At 42.7% G+C, this 19949-nt stretch overlaps 3 protein-coding genes across 3 annotated transcripts; all 3 read right to left on the bottom strand.

Moving 5' to 3' along the window:
• Positions 1–939, bottom strand: LOC119231386 (olfactory receptor 50-like). Its single transcript, XM_037493160.1, has one exon. The coding sequence runs from the start codon at positions 937–939 to the stop codon at positions 1–3; it is 939 nt and encodes a 312-aa protein (XP_037349057.1).
• A 4710-nt stretch (positions 940–5649) lies between these two features.
• LOC119232342 (olfactory receptor 1J4-like) lies at positions 5650–12032 on the bottom strand. Its single transcript, XM_037494341.1, is given in 2 exon segments — positions 5650–6633; positions 11528–12032. Coding segments are annotated over 2 exon segments (1470 nt in total). The 3' UTR covers positions 5650–5668.
• Positions 12033–18699: 6667 nt separating this feature from the next.
• On the bottom strand, positions 18700–19658 carry LOC119231309 (olfactory receptor 1J4-like). The gene has a single exon (XM_037493067.1). The coding sequence runs from the start codon at positions 19656–19658 to the stop codon at positions 18708–18710; it is 951 nt and encodes a 316-aa protein (XP_037348964.1). The 3' UTR covers positions 18700–18707.
• Positions 19659–19949: the final 291 nt, after the last annotated feature.

Here is a 19949-nt window from a genome sequence, read left to right as displayed (position 1 = left end):
TCATCGTGGTAAAAATATTCTACTGACTGTATTTCCAAGAGCTCCTTTCATGTCCTTATTCCTCAGACAGTAGATGAAAGGATTTAGCATGGGTGTGACCAGAGAGTACATTACAGAGACAATGACATTATTGTCATTGGAATTACTGGATGAAGGGAAAAAGTAGAGTGCAATGATTGTCCCATAGTACAGAGACACCACAGACAGGTGGGAGCCACATGTGGACAAGGCTTTGCAGATCCCCTTGGTAGAGGGGACCCTCAGGATGGTGGCCCCAATGCGGACATAGGAGACCAGAATGCAGATGAACGGCAGGGTGATGCTCACCACCCCTTCAGTGAAGATGACCATCTCGTTGACTGTGGTGTCTGAGCTGGACAGCTTGAGTAAAGCAGAGAGGTCACAGAAGAAATGGGGGATAATGTTGTCTCCACAGAAGGAAAGACGGGCCAGGAGGAGGGTGTGCAAAAGGGCACTGGCATAAGATAGGACCCAAGACACAATTACTAGCAAGGCACACAGGCTCTGACTCATGATGGTGATGTAGTGGAGGGGGTGGCAGATGGCCACGTACCTGTCATAGGCCATAGAGGTGAGAAGAAGGCTGTCCAGACACCCAAGTATTAAGAAAAAATACGCCTGGGCAATGCAGCCAGCATATGAGATGGATTGATGGTGCGTCTGCATATTAAAAAGCATCTTTGGGGCTGTGACTGATGAGAAAGAGATGTCAGAGAAGGCCAAGTGGCTGAGGAAGAAGTACATGGGGGTGTGGAGGCGCGAGTCCAGCCTGATGAGCAGGATGATGAGCAGGTTCCCCAGCACCGTGGTCAGGTACATGCCCAGGAACAGGATGTAGAATAAGCCTTGTTTCTCTGGCCTGATGGGGAGTCCCAGAAGGAGGAACTCGGTGGCGCTGCTCTGATTACTCCTCTTCATACTCTTCTCTTTGACTAGAGATGAAAGAGAGAAAAAATGTCAACGAATGAGTAATCACTATGTCTGTTGCCTAGTGGAATCATGGTTTTGAGCTCGTTCATGAATTTTAACCTAATAGCTCATGTTCTTTGCCTCTCACGTGAGCAGCTGATAATCCGATATCAGGATATTATATTTCCACCTGGAAACCCATATAATCTCTTTTGGGGAAATCATGAAACAACAGAATGATGATTAGATCAGTTCAATCATGTTCAAGCCTGAGGAGTCCCAGGTTCCTGACAGAAACCGGAGATTATGAAATTAGGGTTCAATGTTAAGTCAGGAACCAGTTAATAGAAATATTGGTAGAGACCCCGTATTGGCCTGCTGATCTTCTTAAACTTCCCCATTCCGCTCAAGCAAGCTTTGGCCAATGCTCTGTTTCCATAGATTGACTCCAGATCAGACAAGTGTTTTGTGCTGGACTCAGTCTTCCAATAACCTGTGGCTGTCTCATCAGTATGTTAGCAGGCAGACTGAGGGCACCCCGGGATCCCCAAACCTTCCTGCTGTAAATGGATTCTGCCATCTGCCACATAATGACAAAACAGACTCTAGTGCCTAAGACCCTCAATGGAAAAGAACTTTAATACAATGAGTATGCAAGAGAGAAGAGAAGAAAAAGAATATCCTTAAAATAGTTTCCAGTTAAACACCCAAAGGTGTCTGTCCCCTCATGGGTAAGTGTCTAGCCAAATAGGGTTGGTCCAAAGCAGGACTGCTGAGGCCCAAAAGCTTGCCACAAGGCTAAGGCACTGTCTGGCGGTAATCACAGCAAAGGGGCGGAAGGGGACAGGCAAGTCTGGAAGAAAAGAGCAAAATCAAAACCCAAGTCAATATAAAGGCTGCCACTGTCAGCCTCCTCATGGTCTCTCACCCACATCTCTGTCTCTTTCAAGCACCTCCTTCCATGTCCCCCAAGTCCCTGGTACAAGTCCAAGGTACAAGGCTAAGGTACAAGTCCGAGAAGCAAGCATAGCTTGCTTGTTTCTTCACATGTCTCTCTGCTCCATGTGGTCCGTCCAAATCTTCTCTCTCATTTCTTCCTTTCTTCCCAAGTCCCTCCCCCAGTCCTTTTTAGCTTATACTCAGTGCTTAGTTCCACCCTTCTTAGGGTTGGGTGGGGAACCTGAAACATCCCCTTTCTGTGGATATCACACTGGTGCAATTCTTAGGGTTCCAAGAGGCCCTCAGCAATAACCATCAGGAAATTTCAAGAGATCAGGTTCATTTATTCCAGGACTGGGGAGCCACTGGTATACCTGGAGTTGCATAGTGAGATGGCTCATAGAAATGGAGAAGGTGGGGCACTTGGGTCTGGAGTTCTTTTGTTAGATAGAGTTGGGGTATGAAGATTTTCTGGACTCATTCTTTATTGGTGAATTGAAAACATTGGAGCTGTAATTTCTGGTACCATGTGAGAAGCAAGTGACCCAAATGGTCAGCTACTTTAATCAACTGAGATCTTAAAAGCAAGAAGTCCTGAGTAAATTGGAGTTCTGGATTTTATCTAGTCATGCCACTGGCAATGTCTTCATTTTAGATAGCTGTCTTTGAAGTGGATTCCTTTGCAATCAAAGTTTCAGTGAGGCATTTGCATTACAAAAAAAGAATACTAACTGATAGAGCTAATAGGGCCACAACCCAGTGGTCTGCTCTGATCTCTGAAATATAAGGCTGTGAGACTTGATGGAAATACTCCCTATGTTGATAGTCAAGTAAGGACACAAAGGCCAGAATCTATATCAATGATTTGAAAGGCACAGCAATATATCTTATAATATGCCCATCAGTCATCCTTTAAAGAAAAGCCTTCCTGCTTTTCAGTATTGTCAGCCTATCATCAATCTTTCTAAAGAAGTTGTCATAGATGGTGGGGGAAATTGTTTTCCTTCTAATTTTCTACCATATTCCCTAACTAAATTCTAAATAGATCACTCTTATTCAAGTGATGTCTTAGAATATCAGGAAGTATTTTGACTTTTGTAGTCTTGTCCTAATCTACCAGACAATAAGTTCTTTGTAAGTGCCTGGCTGGCATAGTTTATCAAATTGTACTTCCTTTTTCACAGTTACACTGAGGGCCAGTCTCGGTTTCCCTTAGCCAATGAAAGGAAACAGAGTTTGAGAAAAAGGAAAGTAGTTAAATTTGTCAGTAAATCGAGGAGGGCAGCAGACTCATATTGGAAGACCAGACTCATGTCTGGAAGACCACTATCCTGCACTTTGGCAGGAGCCTTTATGCATAGTTACAAGGGAGCAAAAGGGAGGAGTAAGCAAGGGTCAGCATGCCTCTCCTGGCCAACACAAAAGTCTGGTGATTTCAGATGATGCCTTCTTGCTTTCACTATCACCTGGTGGTCAGCAATTCAGATGTTATCGTCCTAGTGATGCTTTTTTCCCTTGGAATGTAAGAAAACAAAGTTTGTTAAGCCTAGAGGGTAAATAAAGGAAATGGGAGAGCTTATCTGGCAGATAAGAAAGAGAGACAAGTCCTTCATTTCTATTTCAGTAGCAGAGATGTAAGTAATTACAGATTTGGAAGAATAAACAATGTCTAGTTTAGAGGAATAACCAATGAGACTTAATGGAAACTGGAAGACAAGCAAAGGAGATGTTTTTCCTATTCTTCTAAAAATTAGGTTGAGAACCCATTCAAGATAGATTATTCAACATTGAGCTTGAGCTGTCAGTTACAGCCTGTATGTGGAGTGATATAGCAGTGCTTGCGATCAGTAACACTCACTGGACACACACACACACACACAGACATAGTAAACAAACACATGCCATCAATATGAACATGGACATAAATTCTACTGTTCTGGTGTTGCCTTTTAGGCGATGAGCACAAATACCTTCAGCTACGAGACAGGGTCACATTCTTCCATTTCCCTTTAGGGGACATAGAATACAGCAAGGCAGGTGGAGTCTCTAAAAGTCTCCAAGATGCATTGTCACAGGGAGAAATCCATTTGAAACCAAATAAGAGAGATATATGGACAAATACTTGGTTAAACTGAGCAGTGGGCAGGGGTTCAGAGTTTACAAATCCTGGAGAGGAGCGGGGAGGGGGAAGCTTCCCATCCCTAACTCCAAATTAGAGTCAAATGGGAAATAATGGCTTCATTGTCTTTGGTTCCCTTGAGAAAAGAACTTTTGTTGGTAGCAAAAATAGGAGAGTTAATCCTAAGAGGAATAATGATAACAAGCATAAGGCAGTTGCAGGGAACTTGGTGGTTCACAAAGCTTTTTCCCTTTTTCCTGTGTCACTTGACATTGGGGAAAATATGATTCAGTGTCCCTAATGGAGGTTCTCTGTAGGAACCTCAGTTTCTTGTTTCTGAATCCCATGCTATTTCAAGAACACCAGATAAATACCCTAATACTTTCATTCTCTGTAAAAATACAGTGAAACAACTTATGTCCTCAAACCACAACTGGACTTAGGGGAATGGAATACACTTTCTATAAATCTTAGTTTCCTGCCTAAAAGCTACGGAGTTAGCATCCCCTTGATATAGGCTTATCACACATAGAATAACCTCTCAAGATCTCCTTTCAACATTAAAGAAATTGTTATTTTTACCTAAGGGATATTGTAATATAATTATATGCCATAGAATAGTGAATTATAGCAATGAAACAAAAAGTCTTTGCAAAGCACAGTGGGTGACTCAAGGAAGTTGCAGGAAGATTGGAGCTTCAGGCTGGTGAGAACACACTAGTCCCATGGCACAGGTTGAGGTGCCACTAAGATCTTGTGACCTAGGTCAGGTACAGGACAGCTTGTTCCCTCATTTGTCAGACATTCTTGTTTCTGGTCTTACATTCAAGTATTTAATCCACTTTTAATTTTTGTGCAGGGTGTTTGATAGTGGTCTACTTTCATTCTTTTATATGTGGCTGACCAGTTTCCCCAACTTTATTTATTTAAGAGATTTTCTTTTTCTCCATTGTATATTCTTGCTTCCTTTGTCATCTGTGCATGGGTTCACTTTTTAGCTCTTAATTGTGTCCCATTTATCTAAGTGTCTGTACTTAAGGCAATGTCATGATGTTTTGCTTCCCGTAGTTTTATAGTATAGTTTGAGTTGGAGAGCATGATCAAAAATGTTTCATTTCTATACATTAACAACAAATTTGCTGAAAAAGAAATTAAGAAAGCAATCCCATTTATAAAAGCATTAAAAAAGAAATAAACACTTAAAACCCAGATGTCAAAGGAAATGAAGTTAGGAGTCATCAAAAGTTTATTATAGGAATGTCAGATTTTTGAAATGGGAAATTCAATTTATGTTAGTAGAATTTTCTATGATATATTTTCTTCCTCCTCCTTCCCTCGACCATGAGGAAGCCAAGGGGAGAAAGGCAAGATTCTCTTCAGGTGGTGGGACTGAAGGAATTTCCTTCCTTTTCCTGCCAGTTCACATTCTCGTTGCTTGCCCAACACAATCACTCTGCATGTTGCAGTAAGGCACCAGATATTCCAGGAATTATAAGGAAAATGTCAGAATCATTGAAGTTGATCTGGGTAAACAAACCTTGTATATATCAGCAAAGAGGTATATGGGAGAGGCCACATTCCCTGTGCTGTTATGTGCAGCCCAGATTCAATCTGATACTCAAAATGTCTGTCAAGGTAAAATAGTTTCCTTGTGCATTGAATGAGTTATTGCTAACACATTCAGATTAATTTATTTGACTTAAATAACTTAGCCCTGTTAGCAAGTATTTCCAGGGCACATTTCATGTCCCTGTTTCTCAGGCTGTAAATGAAGGGGTTCAGCATGGGAGTGACTACCATATACATCACAGAGGCAATTATGATTTCATCACTGGAGGTGGATGATGAAGAGAAAAAGTAAATTTCTGCAATGGTCCCATAGTATAAAGACACAACGAGGAGGTGGGAGCCACAGGTAGAAAGGACTTTGAGCAATTTCTTAGCAGAGGGCTTTCTAAGGACAGTGGGCCAAATACGGATATAGGAGCCCAAGATGCCACTCAAAGGCAGTATGAAGAGGATGCCCCCTTCAATGAAGATGACCATCTCATTGAGGGAGATGTCTGAGCAGCTCAAATTCAGGAGTGCAGAGATTTCACAGAAGAAGTGGTGTATGGTATTGTCAGCACAGAAGGACAGTCGGGCCAAGAGCAGTGTATACAACAGAGAGTGGAGACTGCATAAGAAAAAAGACCCAGCTACTAAGGAGACACACAGCTGCTGCCTCATGATGGTGGTGTAGTGGAGGGGCTGACAGATGGCCACGTACCTGTCATAGGCCATCACTGCAAGAAGGAAATTGTCAAGACAACCAAACAATATGAAAAAATACATCTGGGAGATGCACCCTTCATATGGGATGGACTTGTGATTAGTCTGCATGTTCATCAACATTTTTGGGACAGTGACAGATGAGAGACACACATCATTGAGGGCCAAGTGGCTGAGGAAGAAGTACATGGGGGTGTGGAGGCGCGAGTCCAGCCTGATGAGCAGGATGATGAGCAGGTTCCCCAGCACCGTGGTCAGGTACATGCCCAGGAACAGGGCGAAGAACAGGCCCCGCTGCTCTGGACGGATGGGGAGCCCCAGGAGGAGGAACTCGGACACGCTGCTCTGGTTCTCCCACCTCATGTCACTCACGTCTCTGTTGAAAGTGAAGAAAACCTGGAATTAACCACAACATCATAGCAGTGTCCTTTTCCATTGATGGTATTAATCTTTAACTAGATTTTTGTTGATTGCTCACACCTGTGATGCATGAATCACAGTCCGTCATAGCTGGTCTCAAGTGGTACATGACACCCTCACAATATCCTACAAGGTTTCCTTCCTTGGAACCAGAGGGCATTTCTTCAACCGCCTCATCTAAGCTACCACACAAAGCACTGAGTGCATTATAGAAAACAGGAAATGCAGTCTCTATGTTTAAGGAGTTTACATCTTTATATAATACCAGCTCAGTTGTCAATAATGGGCATGCCATAGAAAATCTAAGATGGGCTGCAGGAGACACGCAGCCCTAATGTGCTCTTAAAATGTTGAAAAACTCTCTAAATTGGCATAGAATAGGTAATATTTTGGTGTGGGCTTATAGCAAAATTGGCAGAATCCTTACTGATCAGAGAAATTTAATATTACTGGATACCTAAAGTCATTCCAAGTTCTCAAATACAGGTTAATAATAATGGGGAAAGTTATCATTAATATATAATGTTACAGGAAGAATGTCAAAGGATTTACATATACTTTGCATTTAAATCTTCACCATAGTTCTAATTAACCAGTTTCATGCCTATTTTTACTGTGAGGACAACATTTTGTAAAGGTGAGAAGTTCTGCCACACAAAAGTAAAAGTGAAATGACAGTGTATATCTAACTAGAATCTATCAGTCTTCATGGATGTCTCATTACTAGACAGATATCTGGATTATCAAACAGACATGTTATTGACCTCATTTGGTAACTCCTCAACGTTCAAAAATTATCAATCATTTATACATCATACAACTTTAAAAAAGCTTTAACACAACATTAATTTCAAAAAATATGTATCTGGAGTTGCATGGTACGTTAGGAAACACTATTCCCTTCATTTCATAAATGTGGTATAACTTGGGAAAAATATGTAATGACCAATGAGGTTGCTCAGTTCTCTGATGGTGGATTCCAGATTCACCCTTCCTTTGGCAGTGAGGTTAGAGGTTAGAATTATACGCATACACAGGCACACTAAAGAGGGTTTCTCACTGACACTCTCAAGTAGTGTAGCCAGACAGCAAGACCTCCTCAGGGAACATGAACTTGCTGAGGCATATGCTTATCTTGGTTCATTGCTACCAAGAGGGCAGTATCTGGACTCCCATGTGGAGGTCTGGCTGCCCACTGATGTGGGCTGTGTCAGCCTCACTGAGAAACAGAGGAAACAAGCAGGAACCAGCTGGACCAACTAGGATCTTGATTGGGGCAGGGCTTGTGAGGAAGGGTCTGGGTCCCAGCCCTGGATGGATCAGGCAATGTGCACCAAATATCTTCTTGCATGTCTACATGTGCTGCCTTGGAAAGTGATGAAGGAGAAACCTTCATGACACAAACTTTGGTTTCTGGAAATACGATAAGAACCCTCTTTACTGAGCACCAGTCATGAGCCAAGTGTCGTGCTGAACAGTCTGTGTACATTCCCTCGTTTAGTCCTCAAAACAGGGCCCTGTGTGGAAGTCATTACCTTTTGTAGGGTAAGTGAAAAATTAATAGGCTTTTCTGCCCTCCCGCCATTAGCTTTAATGATGGATCCATGTGGTCTGACATGCATGCCTGATAGCGGACACTTGGAGTAGGGTGTGGGCATGCATAGGGGGGCACACCTGGGCTGAGACGGGGCTTAAAAGGGCAGTGTCATGGGGACACCAGCAGAGAACGAGAAAGAGCAGCAGAACGAGAAGAAGAAAACCCCAGAACGAGAGCAGAACCAGCATAGCAGCAAAGGAGAAGCAAAGACCACATAGAATGCCAGAGAGCCCAGAAGGGGTAAATACTTGCCGGGGGCTGGAGGACTCTGCTTTACCCATCTGCCTAGATCATAGAGATCCTGCACTGTGCCTTCCTGCTGCTACGCCCCTCCTTTCCCAGGGAGGGAGCTGAATGTGAAAGCAAACATGTAAGGGCCAGATGAGGACTGTGCCCCAGTGTTCCTGCTGCAGGCACTGAGGCCCCATCCATTAGTACATGATACCTGCCTAGAGGTGGAGACCTAAGTTACCTTCCCTCAATGCAAATCATGACCACTGTGAGTGGCCACTGAGTTGTCAGTGGTGAGTCACTTGGGGCCCCACGCAGTGCCAGGAACCCCACAAAACACCACCTGTATATAAACATTAACACACACCCAAACACACAAAAAACCTTAGTATGACATGCGTATACAATCATAAAATACAAGATCACACCTAACACTTGACTGTAACAATTTTAAGTCCTCTCTCCCCTGCTGCTCATGGATAAATTCAGGAACCCTGCTCTTTACTTACCTGTGATGAGATGAGTAACCAGAGGTGAACATGTAGGAGTTATGGAGGAGGGAGGGCGGATGTTTGAGATCAAAGGACTGGTTCAGAGACTGCAGATCACACTCAGCCGTGGTCCCCACTTGCTTTATAAGGGCCCAGCTGGTGTGTGAGCTCAGGTTGTGTCATATATCTCTCTCCAACTCTGCCTATCTTATATCTATTTCCCTTTCTCCCTCTCTCCCTTTATCATACTCTTTTCTCTTCTCTTTACTTCTGTCTTCTCTCTCCTCTTCTATCCTCTCAAACAAAACAAAACAAAACAAAACAAAACAAAACAAAACAACAGAGCATTCACACACACAGGAACATTCATCCACCCCCATCATGGAGAGTCCTACCTGGAGGACACATGTGACCTCTGAGCACAGAGAAACACTGTGCTCACCTAAAATCCCTGCCCACTTCACCCTGTGTCATTCCCTGTTACACCAGCCACCTGCTAATCAGTGTCTGAGTCCACACCTGCTCTTGGAAAAACCAGCAACACATAATAAGAGATCCTCTGTGAGTCCACTGCCCCTTGAGCTTGCTGTGTCTGCCCCTGATGCCAGAGAACAGCTAGGAAGACACCACTTTATAAACAACTGAGAGAACAAGGACAAGATCCCTGAGCTCCTGGTTAAGGAAAGACAGTTGTCTCCAGTTAATTGTCTCCAGTTCTTGGCAGATCTTGGAGAGAAAGCTGCATAGAGACTGGAGGGACTGAGCTGGTAAAGTCACCTGAGAGGGTGTCCCAGGTATCAGGGGACCCTGGGCTCCTCTCTGCCTGTAGTTCCAACCAGGTAGCAGCTGTCATGATGTCCTCCAACTCCAATGTTCCCAATCCTCTGGGCTTTGCAGTCACCCTTGATGACCCTACATAATCAAAGTAACTTCTCTCAGCCTTGTGTTACCTAATGGTATAAATATTCACGTAAGGCTGTATGATCATTCATGCTAAAGCATCAAGTGCACCTTAAATGCCAACTCCTACTGTCATTATCTTTGCATATTCCAGCAAAGATGAACTTATCTATAATCTTGAGTAAATATATTGTTGTTATAGTATTGATGGTTTTTGAATGACTCAATTATTAATACATTTTCAAATTTCAGTTTTTCAAGACCTGCTTCTCCATGAGAAAGACCTAAGCTCCCCCCACAGACCAATACAACCCTGTGATACACAGTTCAGTACATCAGCCAGCACATGTGCCCCCAGGTAAACATGTAAAGGGACACCCCAGGCTTCTGTGCAACTCTGGACTCTTAAGAAAGTGGCCATTAGTGCAGGACCCTTCTCAAGGTTCTCCCCTACACAGCTTGCTCACATCAGTCCACGCCCCTCTTTTTTGTTAAGCATATAATGTTCCCTACAACTGGGGACACATTGCTTTCCTATGTGCCCAAGTCATGGCACCTCTTGGAGGGAGGCGGTGCCACTTAACCCTCCCCTCCCCACCTGACCCAAGGCCGGCATAGGGCTGCACACACAGGGGGCTCCCTGGGCCTCAGACTCTGAAATGCAGCTTCTCTGGTTGAAACAGAAGGACGCCTGCCATGTCTAAGACAAGTGTCCAGTCTACACGTAGTTATCGTTTTCCATCTTTTAACTCTTGGGTCAGGGACAGAGAGCTCATAGAGACCAGGGATTTTCCTTATTTCAAGTTTCTGTCCTACTTATTTTACACAGAACCAGGCTGATTAATTAGTCAATTCTACAAAAGATCAGTGAGTATATTAAAAGTATGTAATCAAGTTGAACAAAATAATCACAATATAATTCTGTCAATTGCCAAAAATCATAATTACTACTATTTGTTCATTGATGTGTTTGGTAAATATGTTTCTGCTTTTCCTAAAGTAGAAAAGGAACAGTGTGAAAGTCAGTCTAGGTAAACAAAACTGGTAGGTATCGCAGAGAGAATCATGGAAAAGGCCAACTTTCCTGTGCTCTACATGCAGCCCAGCTCAGTGGGACATTCAGAATATTGATCAAGCTATAATAATTTCCTTGTTCATTTGACTGTGTTATTATTACCACATTCAGATAGAGTGTTTTGAAATAAGGAACTAGCCCGATTAACAAGTGTTTCCAGGGCACGTTTCATGTCTGTTTCTCAGGCTGTAGATGAAGGGGTTCAGCATGGGGGTGACGATTATATACATCACAGACGCAATTATTTTTTTTATTATTGGGCGTTGACGATGAGGAGAAAAAGTAAACTTCTCCAGTGGTCCCATAGTATAAAGACACAACGAGGAGGTGGGAGCCACAGGTAGAAAGGACTTTGAGGAATTTCTTAGCAGAGGGGTCTCTCAGGACAGTGGTCCAAATGCGGATATAGGAGCTCAAGATGCCACTCAAAGGCAGGAGGATGAGAATTCCTCCCTCAATGAAGATGGCCAACTCATTGAGGGAGATATCTGAGCAGCTCAAATTCAGGAGTGTAGTGAGGTCACAGAAGAAGTGGGGGATGACATTGTTACCACAGAAGGATAGTTGGGCCAAGAGTAGGGTGTACAAGAGAGAGTGGAGGGAGCAGAGGAACCAGGACCCAGCTACTAGGGAGACACACAGCTCCTGCCTCATGATGGTGGTGTAGTGGAGGGGCTGACAGATGGGCATATACCTGTCATAGGCCATCACTGCAAGAAGGAAATTGTCAAGGCAAGCAAACAAGAAGAAAAAATATGCCTGGGAAATGCAGCCTGCATAGAGGATGGACTTGTGATTAGTCTGTATATTCCACAGCATCTTAGGGACAGTGACAGATGAGAAGGAGACATCAGTGAAGGCCAAGTGGCTGAGAAAGAAGTACATGGGGGTGTGGAGGCGCGAGTCCAGCCTGATGAGCAGGATGATGTGCAGGTTCCCCAGCACCGTGGTCAGGTACATGCCCAGGAACAGGGCGAAGAACAGGCCCCGCTGTTCTGGAAGGATGTGGAGCCCCAGGAGGAGGAACTCGGACATGCTGCTCTGGTTCTCCTACCTCATGTTGCTCATGTGTCTGCTGGTAATGAAGGACATGGAATGAGGGAAGACTGGAAGTAGCCACAAGATTACGGTGATGTCTTATTACATAAGGCGTTAAAATTTTTAGCTAGTCCTCTGATTATTGCTCACACCAGTTGATGCTTGAAAACCAGTCCATGACAGCAGGCTCTGATGGTACATGACACCCTCACAAAATAACAAGATTTCCTTCTTGGAGGCAGAGGGTATTTTTCTTTATCATATAAATATGTATTAGACTATGCCCTACTTCCAGCCATACACAAAGTACTCAGTGCATTGTAGTAAACAGGAAAATTCTACATTTAAGGAATTTGCATCTTTAGATCATGCCAGGTCAAATGCCAATAACTGGCATGAATGGCAGCATCAAGGGAGAGGCATCCCTAGGCAAACAGGACATTTCCTCTTAAAAAGGTGAGAATCCCTCTAAGTGGAATAGAGTAGCTTATGATTTGTTTCAGGCTTATGGTAAAATTGCCAGCATCCTTACTAATCAAAGACAGTTAATATTCCTGGGCACACAAGATCAACCCTTGTTGACTTTAATAATAATGTGAAATATTTGTAATTAACACATAAGAGGTGGCAGTATGCCAAAATGTTTACATACAGGTTGTATTTAAATTTCACCATTGCCCTAATTAGCCAGTCTCATCACACCCATTTTAACCTTGAGGAACAAAAGATACCTTTCCTGGTGTGCAAAGGAGCATCACTAATAAGTAAAACTGGTGAAATGACAATGTGTATCTCACCAGAATTTGTCACTCAGCAAAGATGTCCCAGCCCTCATTAGACAAGCTGTGTGACCTCGTTTATCAGTTGTGGGAGCTTGGATTATTGTGTTTCTCAATTATTTGGTGTGTTTGCCCTGATTATTCTTTCCTTTTTTCCTTTTGTGCCTCTCAGTGTGTAGAAGCAGGGAAAGTTGATCAGGAGCCTCTCAGGGCAAAAGTCCTGGTGTGAGAATCTATACCTGCTGAAAACAGCATGTGCAGAAATGGCAATAGGTGTTCTGGTCAGAGCAGCACAAACACTGTGATTTTCCTTCACTTTCCCTATTTCACAACTTCTGCTGGTTACATATCCTCCACACACTTAGGCATTCTGTATTTTCCTGCTTACTTCTTTGATCTTTTTTGCTTTCTGATTCTAAATAGAAACGAGACAGCCCTCGGAGCTGGGCTGCACTTTCTTGGTGTAGTCCCTCTAGGCTCTCACTGTTCTGCACGTGGGCTCTGAGTAATCCATTTTCATCCCGCTGCACATGTCCTGACGAGACAGTCCCTCATTAGTCCAAGAGTTTTCAGCCATATTGATGCGTAATAAAAAGGACTTTCACACAATTTAAATTGGCAAAAGTAGATACACTCTGGACACTGCGTATTCATTAGGAAAATGCTAATCCCTTCATTCCATAAATATTATAAAGCTCAGGACAAACATACACTGACCAGTGAGGTCACTGGGTCCTCTTATGGTGATGTCAGGATTCCCTTCCTTAGGCAGTGAGGTTAGGGGTTAGGATTACACACACACACACACACACACACACACACACACACACGCGCACACACATTCACACAGGCATGCACTCAGAAGAAGGTTCCTGACTCACTCAAGTAGCAGAGCAGGAGAGCAAGGCCTCCTCAGGGACCGTGAACTTGCTGCGGGCTTATCTTGGTTCATGGCCACCGAGAGGACAGTGTCTGGACCTCCATGTGGAGGTCTGGCTGCCCACTGACATGTGTTGTGTCAGCCTCACTGATAAACAGGGAAAACAAACAGGAACCAACTGACTAACTGGAATCTTGATTCGGTGGAGGTGTGGGGATGATTTGTGAGGAAGGCGTTGGGTCTGGAGTCCTGGAAGGATCAGGCACGTGTTCTCCAGGTTGTGTGGGGTGTGCAGAGACTGCTTTTCTAAGCTTTCTCCTAATCTTGCACAGACAGCAGTGAGGTAGGATCTTTACCACTGACACTGGCTTCAGAAGGATAATAAGAATCCTCTTTACTGAGCACCACCATGAACCAGGCCTGGTGCTGCATAGTATATGATCATTGCTTCATTTAGTCCTTAAAACAGCACTATATGTGGAGGTAGTTACCCCTCCTTTCCCAGGGAGGGATCTGAATGTCAGAGAGCAAACATAGGGGCCAGATGAGGACTGGACTCCAGGGGACCTGATGCAGACATGGAGGTCCCATCCATTAGTATGAGACATCTGCCCAGTGGGGGTGACCCAAGTGACCCATCCTCTCAATGCACAGGATGACCACTGTGGATGGCCACTAAGGTGCGAGTAGTGAGAGAGATATGTGGGCTCCTTGCAGTGGCAAGAACTCCACCCCCCAAACACCACCTATATATAAACAGCAACACACACACTAAACCTTGGAGTGACGTGCACATGTAATCATAAGGAAAATACAGGATCACACCTGACGCTGACTCCGTAACAGTTTCAGATCCTTCCTCCCTTGCTGCTTGGATAAAAGCAGGAACCTCCTGCACCAGAGCAGGGGGTGCATCTTCTACTCTGTCCTGTGCAATCTCTTTACTTACCTGTGCTGAGTAACCAGAGGTGAACGTGGGGAGTGATGGAGGAGAGAGGGCAGATGTTTGAGATCATAGGCCTGACGAAGACACTGCAGGTCACACTCAGCAGTGGTCCCCACTTGCATAATGGGGGATGAGTTGGTGCTTGAGTGTGGGCCAAAGAGAGGAAAAGAGTCAGGATGTGACATTTATCTCCAACTCTTCCTGTCTTCTATTTCCCTTTCCACCACTCCACCTTTGTCTTACTGTTCCTCATCTCTTCTGTTTTCTCTCTTCTCTTCTACCCCTCGCTCATCAGAGACACAGCAGTCACAGACAAACATTCACCCTCCTCCATCACACACGGACATACAAGGAGGGCACATGCTGACCTCTGAGCATTGAGACACACTCCGCTCACCTAGAATCAACTGCCCATCCAGGCTGTGTCACTCCTTGTTAGATCAGGCACCCATTCATTGTCTGAGTCCTCAGCTGCTGTTGGGAAGACCAGCAACAAAGAATGAGAAGACATCCTCTGTGAGTCCATCACCTCCTGAGCTTCTTTGTTTGTCCCAGATGCCAGCAAACAGCCAGGAGGACACCACTTTATAAACCACTGAGAGGATATGGTCAAGGTCCCTGAGCTCCTGGGTAAGGAAAGACAGTCATTTAAATGTCTCCAGTCCTACCAAACCTTGGGGAGGAGCCTGCATAGAGGCAGGAGGGACTGAACTGGTAGAGTCACCTGAGAGTGTGTCCCAGGTATCAGGGGCCACTGAGCTACTCGTAGGCTCACCTGAGGAGCCGGATGACCTAGTCACCCTCCAGCACTGATGTAGCCAGTCCCTGGTCAGATACCACTGGGTATGGGATGTACAACTAATTCTGATGACCCTAAATTAGTAAAATAACTATGTACTCTTCCTTCATTAAATATCTTTGATTAAATCACCCGTCAAGTTCTGTGCCATAATTTTTCTTGGTAAGGAAATTTTAGTGAAAAATTAAATATCTTCAATAAGCACAATTATTCAAGTTAACTGCATCTCATTTTTTTTCTTTTTTTCTTTTAATTGAAACAAATTAAACTGTAAGTACTTAAAATGAATGTTTGTTCAGTTTTGACATACACATTCATTCCTGAAAATAGCATACTAAAATAGATCTGTCACCTCTGATGATGCCCCTGTCTACTTTGTGACCCTTCCTCCCTCAGTTCCCTTTTTCACCTGACTTGCTGTAACCAGACACCCCCTGAAATGCTTATTTTCTCTATAGTTTCTTCTAGAAGTTTACATAAAGGGAATCAAATAACTATGTGCTATCTTTTAGTGATGATTTTCATTAGCATATTATTTTAAGATTCATTACAGTTGATAGATTTGTAATTTATTATTTTTATTGCTGAATAATATTTCTTGTGCATCAAATGTTGGTTAGCACTGGGTTATTTCCTGTTTGGGTCTACTAACATTAAGCTGAACATTAATAAACCAGTTTTGAATGGACATAGACTATCATTTCTAATGGCTATTTACATAAGAGTGAGTGGCAGGATCAAAAGTAAGTACGTGGTCAGCACTTTAAGAAACTGTTTTCTTTCCAAGTTATTGTACCATATTTCACTTTTACAAACAGTGTATGAGGGTTTGAATTACTCCACAGACCCTTATATTGGTTGGATATTTTATCTTTAGAATTCTGGTAGATCTGGTCAACTTTTGTTATGACCATTTTTGTGAACTTAACCTTCCACTGGGGGTGCAGTGATAATTTGGAGACTTTAATTTGCATTTACTTGATCACTCAGAATGTTCTGCATCTAATCATGTCTGTACTTTTATCTGGTGAAGTAGTTAAAATATTTTGCCCAATTTTTAAATTTGGATTTTTTTTGGCACATTATCGAGACTTTGAAAATATTTTACATATTTTGATTTCCATTCTTTATCAGATATAATTTTTAGAAGTATTTTCTCCCCATGTGTTTTATGTCTTATTCTTTTAAATGTATTATTAAAAAAAATCATGCTGTCCGATTTTCTGTACCTCAGTGCTTATGCTTTTATAAGAAACCTTTGCTTAACTCAAGACTTCAGGATTTTATCCCGTATGTTCTTCTAAAAATTTAGGATTTTTAAGACTCTTTACTATTTGTACATTTTATATTCAGGGCAATATTTGGCTGGAAGTTTATTTTGGTGACTATGGGTATTTAGTTCCTCAATATCCTTTGCAGAAAGACTGTATTTTTCCCCAGTGATTGCCCTCGCTCTTATATGAAGTATCAAGGTCTACACAGTGTGGATCTATTTAGGGGCTCTGTTCTGTTCCATTGATTTATTTTTTGATCTTTATTCTAACATGAGTTTGGCTTGATAACATAGTTCTATGATCAACACACACATTAGGGAAAGATTCATCTAGTACTCTTGTCAAAGCTGCTATTGTTATTACAGTTTAATTGTATTACCCTCAAAAAACTAGAATCAGGGCCTCCCCTGGCGGCGCAGTGGTTGGGCGCTGGGTTGCGAGGCTGCCTGCAGGTCCTGTTCAATCCCCGGCCACTGGCAAGGGTCCCACAAAAAAAAAAAAAAAAAAAAACCCAAAAAACTAGAATCAGTTAATTTTCACCAAAATAAAAAAAGAAAAACTGGAAAGCCTTTTTTGGGGTTGCCGTTCTTATCATTGATGCTTTTGATTCAGAAAACATTCATTTTTATATTTACCAATATTATGAAAATTTGTATTGGTCTTGAAATTATTGTGAATTTTCAAGTATACTCATATAATCACTACCTTGCTTCTAGAGCAATACCCTTGTGATTTCCCTTTATGTAAGTCCGCTATAATTGTTAGTTTTTCTACAAATTATTTTATAATCACTTTTGTAGAATATATTCCATGTTGATAGAGATTACTGAAAAACAGTTTTATTATATAAAGACTCCTTTCTTTGTCTTCTGATTTCCAACAACCTTGTGTTGCTGTTAATTACTTAAAAGCTAATTCTTGAGGCTCAGTTTGGTGCTGATTGGGCGCATTCCGTGTCCGTCACTTTTGAACCTCACCTCTTCCTGAAAATATGGTTAAGTCCAATCTTCCAGCTCTTAAAGTACATGAACAACCGGGAAGGTTCCAAATCAGCACATTCTAATCACACCTGAAGCTCGATAATATTAAGAAAATAATATAATAATATAATATTTGTTCACATGAGTGAGTTAAAGACAGAAAATTGGGGAGGAATGAAATAGCTGTAGGAAAATTAGGAGCATTTCTTCACCGTAATAGTAACATTCATTTTATATAGAGATATCATATAAATATTTACCTCTGTTTATTTATGTGAATGTATCCTATTGTTTATGTCACATGTATTATTTTCATATTGCAAAGGTAAGGTATTGACTGTAAAATACACACTCCCATTTTTATACAATTTATGCACACACTGCACCTAACTGTTGCACTCATAAAGTCATAATCATGGCTTATTGTGTTTTTCTGACCCATCCCTTTTGTGTTTCTGTGTAACATGCATGCACAAAGTGGATTCATTTGAAATGAAATTTTACATGGGTGTATATCCGTTATTACTACGACTGGAAGAATATATAGAATACTTCAAGTACCCCAGAAGGTTTCTGTTTTAGAAAGCTCAAAAATGACTCACAATTAACGGAAAAATTTCAAAATTGCATCATTGTACATATTTATTAAGGCAGGTCAACCCATTTAAACTCAACCTAAAAGGAAATGAAGTTATGAGTTATCCAGAGTTTATTATGGGACTGTCAGAGTTCTAAGAAATGGCAATGCAATTTATGTTAGCAGAATTTTTTTGATATTCTTTCCATCTCCCTCCCTCCATTGACTGTGAGCAGCCAAGGGTAGAAAGGCCAGGATTTCATGGAGTTGGTGGGACTGCAGGACTTTCCTTTTTCAATTCTGCCAGTTCCCATCCTCCCTACTCTCCGACACTAAGACCTGTGCATGTTGCAATCAGGCATCAGTATTCCGAGAACTGTTAAGACAATGTCAGAATAATTCAGGCAGTTTGGTTGATGAAAGCTGGTGTCTGTCAGCAGAGTGAGTGATCATTGACATGATCATCTTGAGTCTTTTGACATAAGGGACTTCGCCCGTTTAACCAGTGTTTCCAGGGCACGTTTCATGTCTCTGTTTCTCAGGCTGTAGATGAAGGGGTTCAGCATAGGGGTGACTATCATATACATCACAGAAGCAGTTATATTTTTATCATTCGAGGTGGATGATGAGAAAAAGTAAACTTCAACAATGGTCCCATAGTATAAAGACACAACGAGGAGGTGGGAGCCACAGGTAGAAAGAACTTTGAGGAATTTCTTAGCTGAGGGGTCTCTCAGGACAGTGGTCCAAATCCGGATATAGGAGCCCAAGATGCCACTCAATGGAACGATGATAATCATCCCTCCCTCAATGAAAATGACCAACTCATTGAGGGAGATGTCTGAGCAGCTCATCTTCAGGAGTGTAGTGAGGTCACAGAATAAGTGGGGGATGGTATTGTTACCACAATAGGACAGTGGGGCCAAGAGCAGGGTGTGCAATAGAGAGTGGAGACTGCAGAAAAAAAAAGACCCAGCTACTAAGGAGACACACAGCTGCTGCCTCATGATGGTGGTGTAGTGGAGGGGCTGACAGATGGCCACGTACCTGTCATAGGCCATCACTGCAAGAAGGAAATTGTCAAGACAACCAAACAATATGAAAAAATACATCTGGGAGATGCACCCTTCATATGGGATGGACTTGTGATTAGTATGCATGATCATCAACATCTTAGGGACAGTGACAGATGAGAAGCAGACATCAGTGAGGGCCAGGTGGCTGAGGAAGAAGTACATGGGGGTGTGGAGGCGGGAGTCCAGCCTGATGAGCAGGATGATGAGCAGGTTCCCCAGCACTGTGGTCAGGTACATGCCCAGGAACAGGGCGAAGAATAGGCCCCGCTGCTCTGGACGGATGGGGAGCCCCAGGAGGAGGAACTCGGACACGCTGCTCTGGTTCTCCCACCTCATGTTACTCATGTGTCTGCTGGGAAAGAAGGAAAAGGGCAGAGGTAGACATCTTAGAAGTAGCCATAAAAATATAACAATGTCCTCTTTACATGAGGTAGTTAATTTTTAACTAGACCTCTGTTTTTGCTTGCCACAGTCTCTCACACTAGAGCTTCCGTGGGTCATTACACCCTCACTATATCCAACACTGTTGCCTTCCATGAAATCAGAGTATGTTTTCTTTATTCCACAATTATTATTCAATGTCAGCCTTGTCCCAGGGAAGACAGAAAGGCACTGGACAAGAAATGC

This window comes from Talpa occidentalis, unplaced genomic scaffold (assembly GCF_014898055.3).
Source record: "Talpa occidentalis isolate TD23 unplaced genomic scaffold, MPIMG_talOcc4v2.1 talOcc4.7, whole genome shotgun sequence".
Lineage (NCBI taxonomy): Eukaryota > Metazoa > Chordata > Mammalia > Eulipotyphla > Talpidae > Talpa > Talpa occidentalis.
This window is presented reverse-complemented; position numbering and strand designations above follow the sequence as displayed.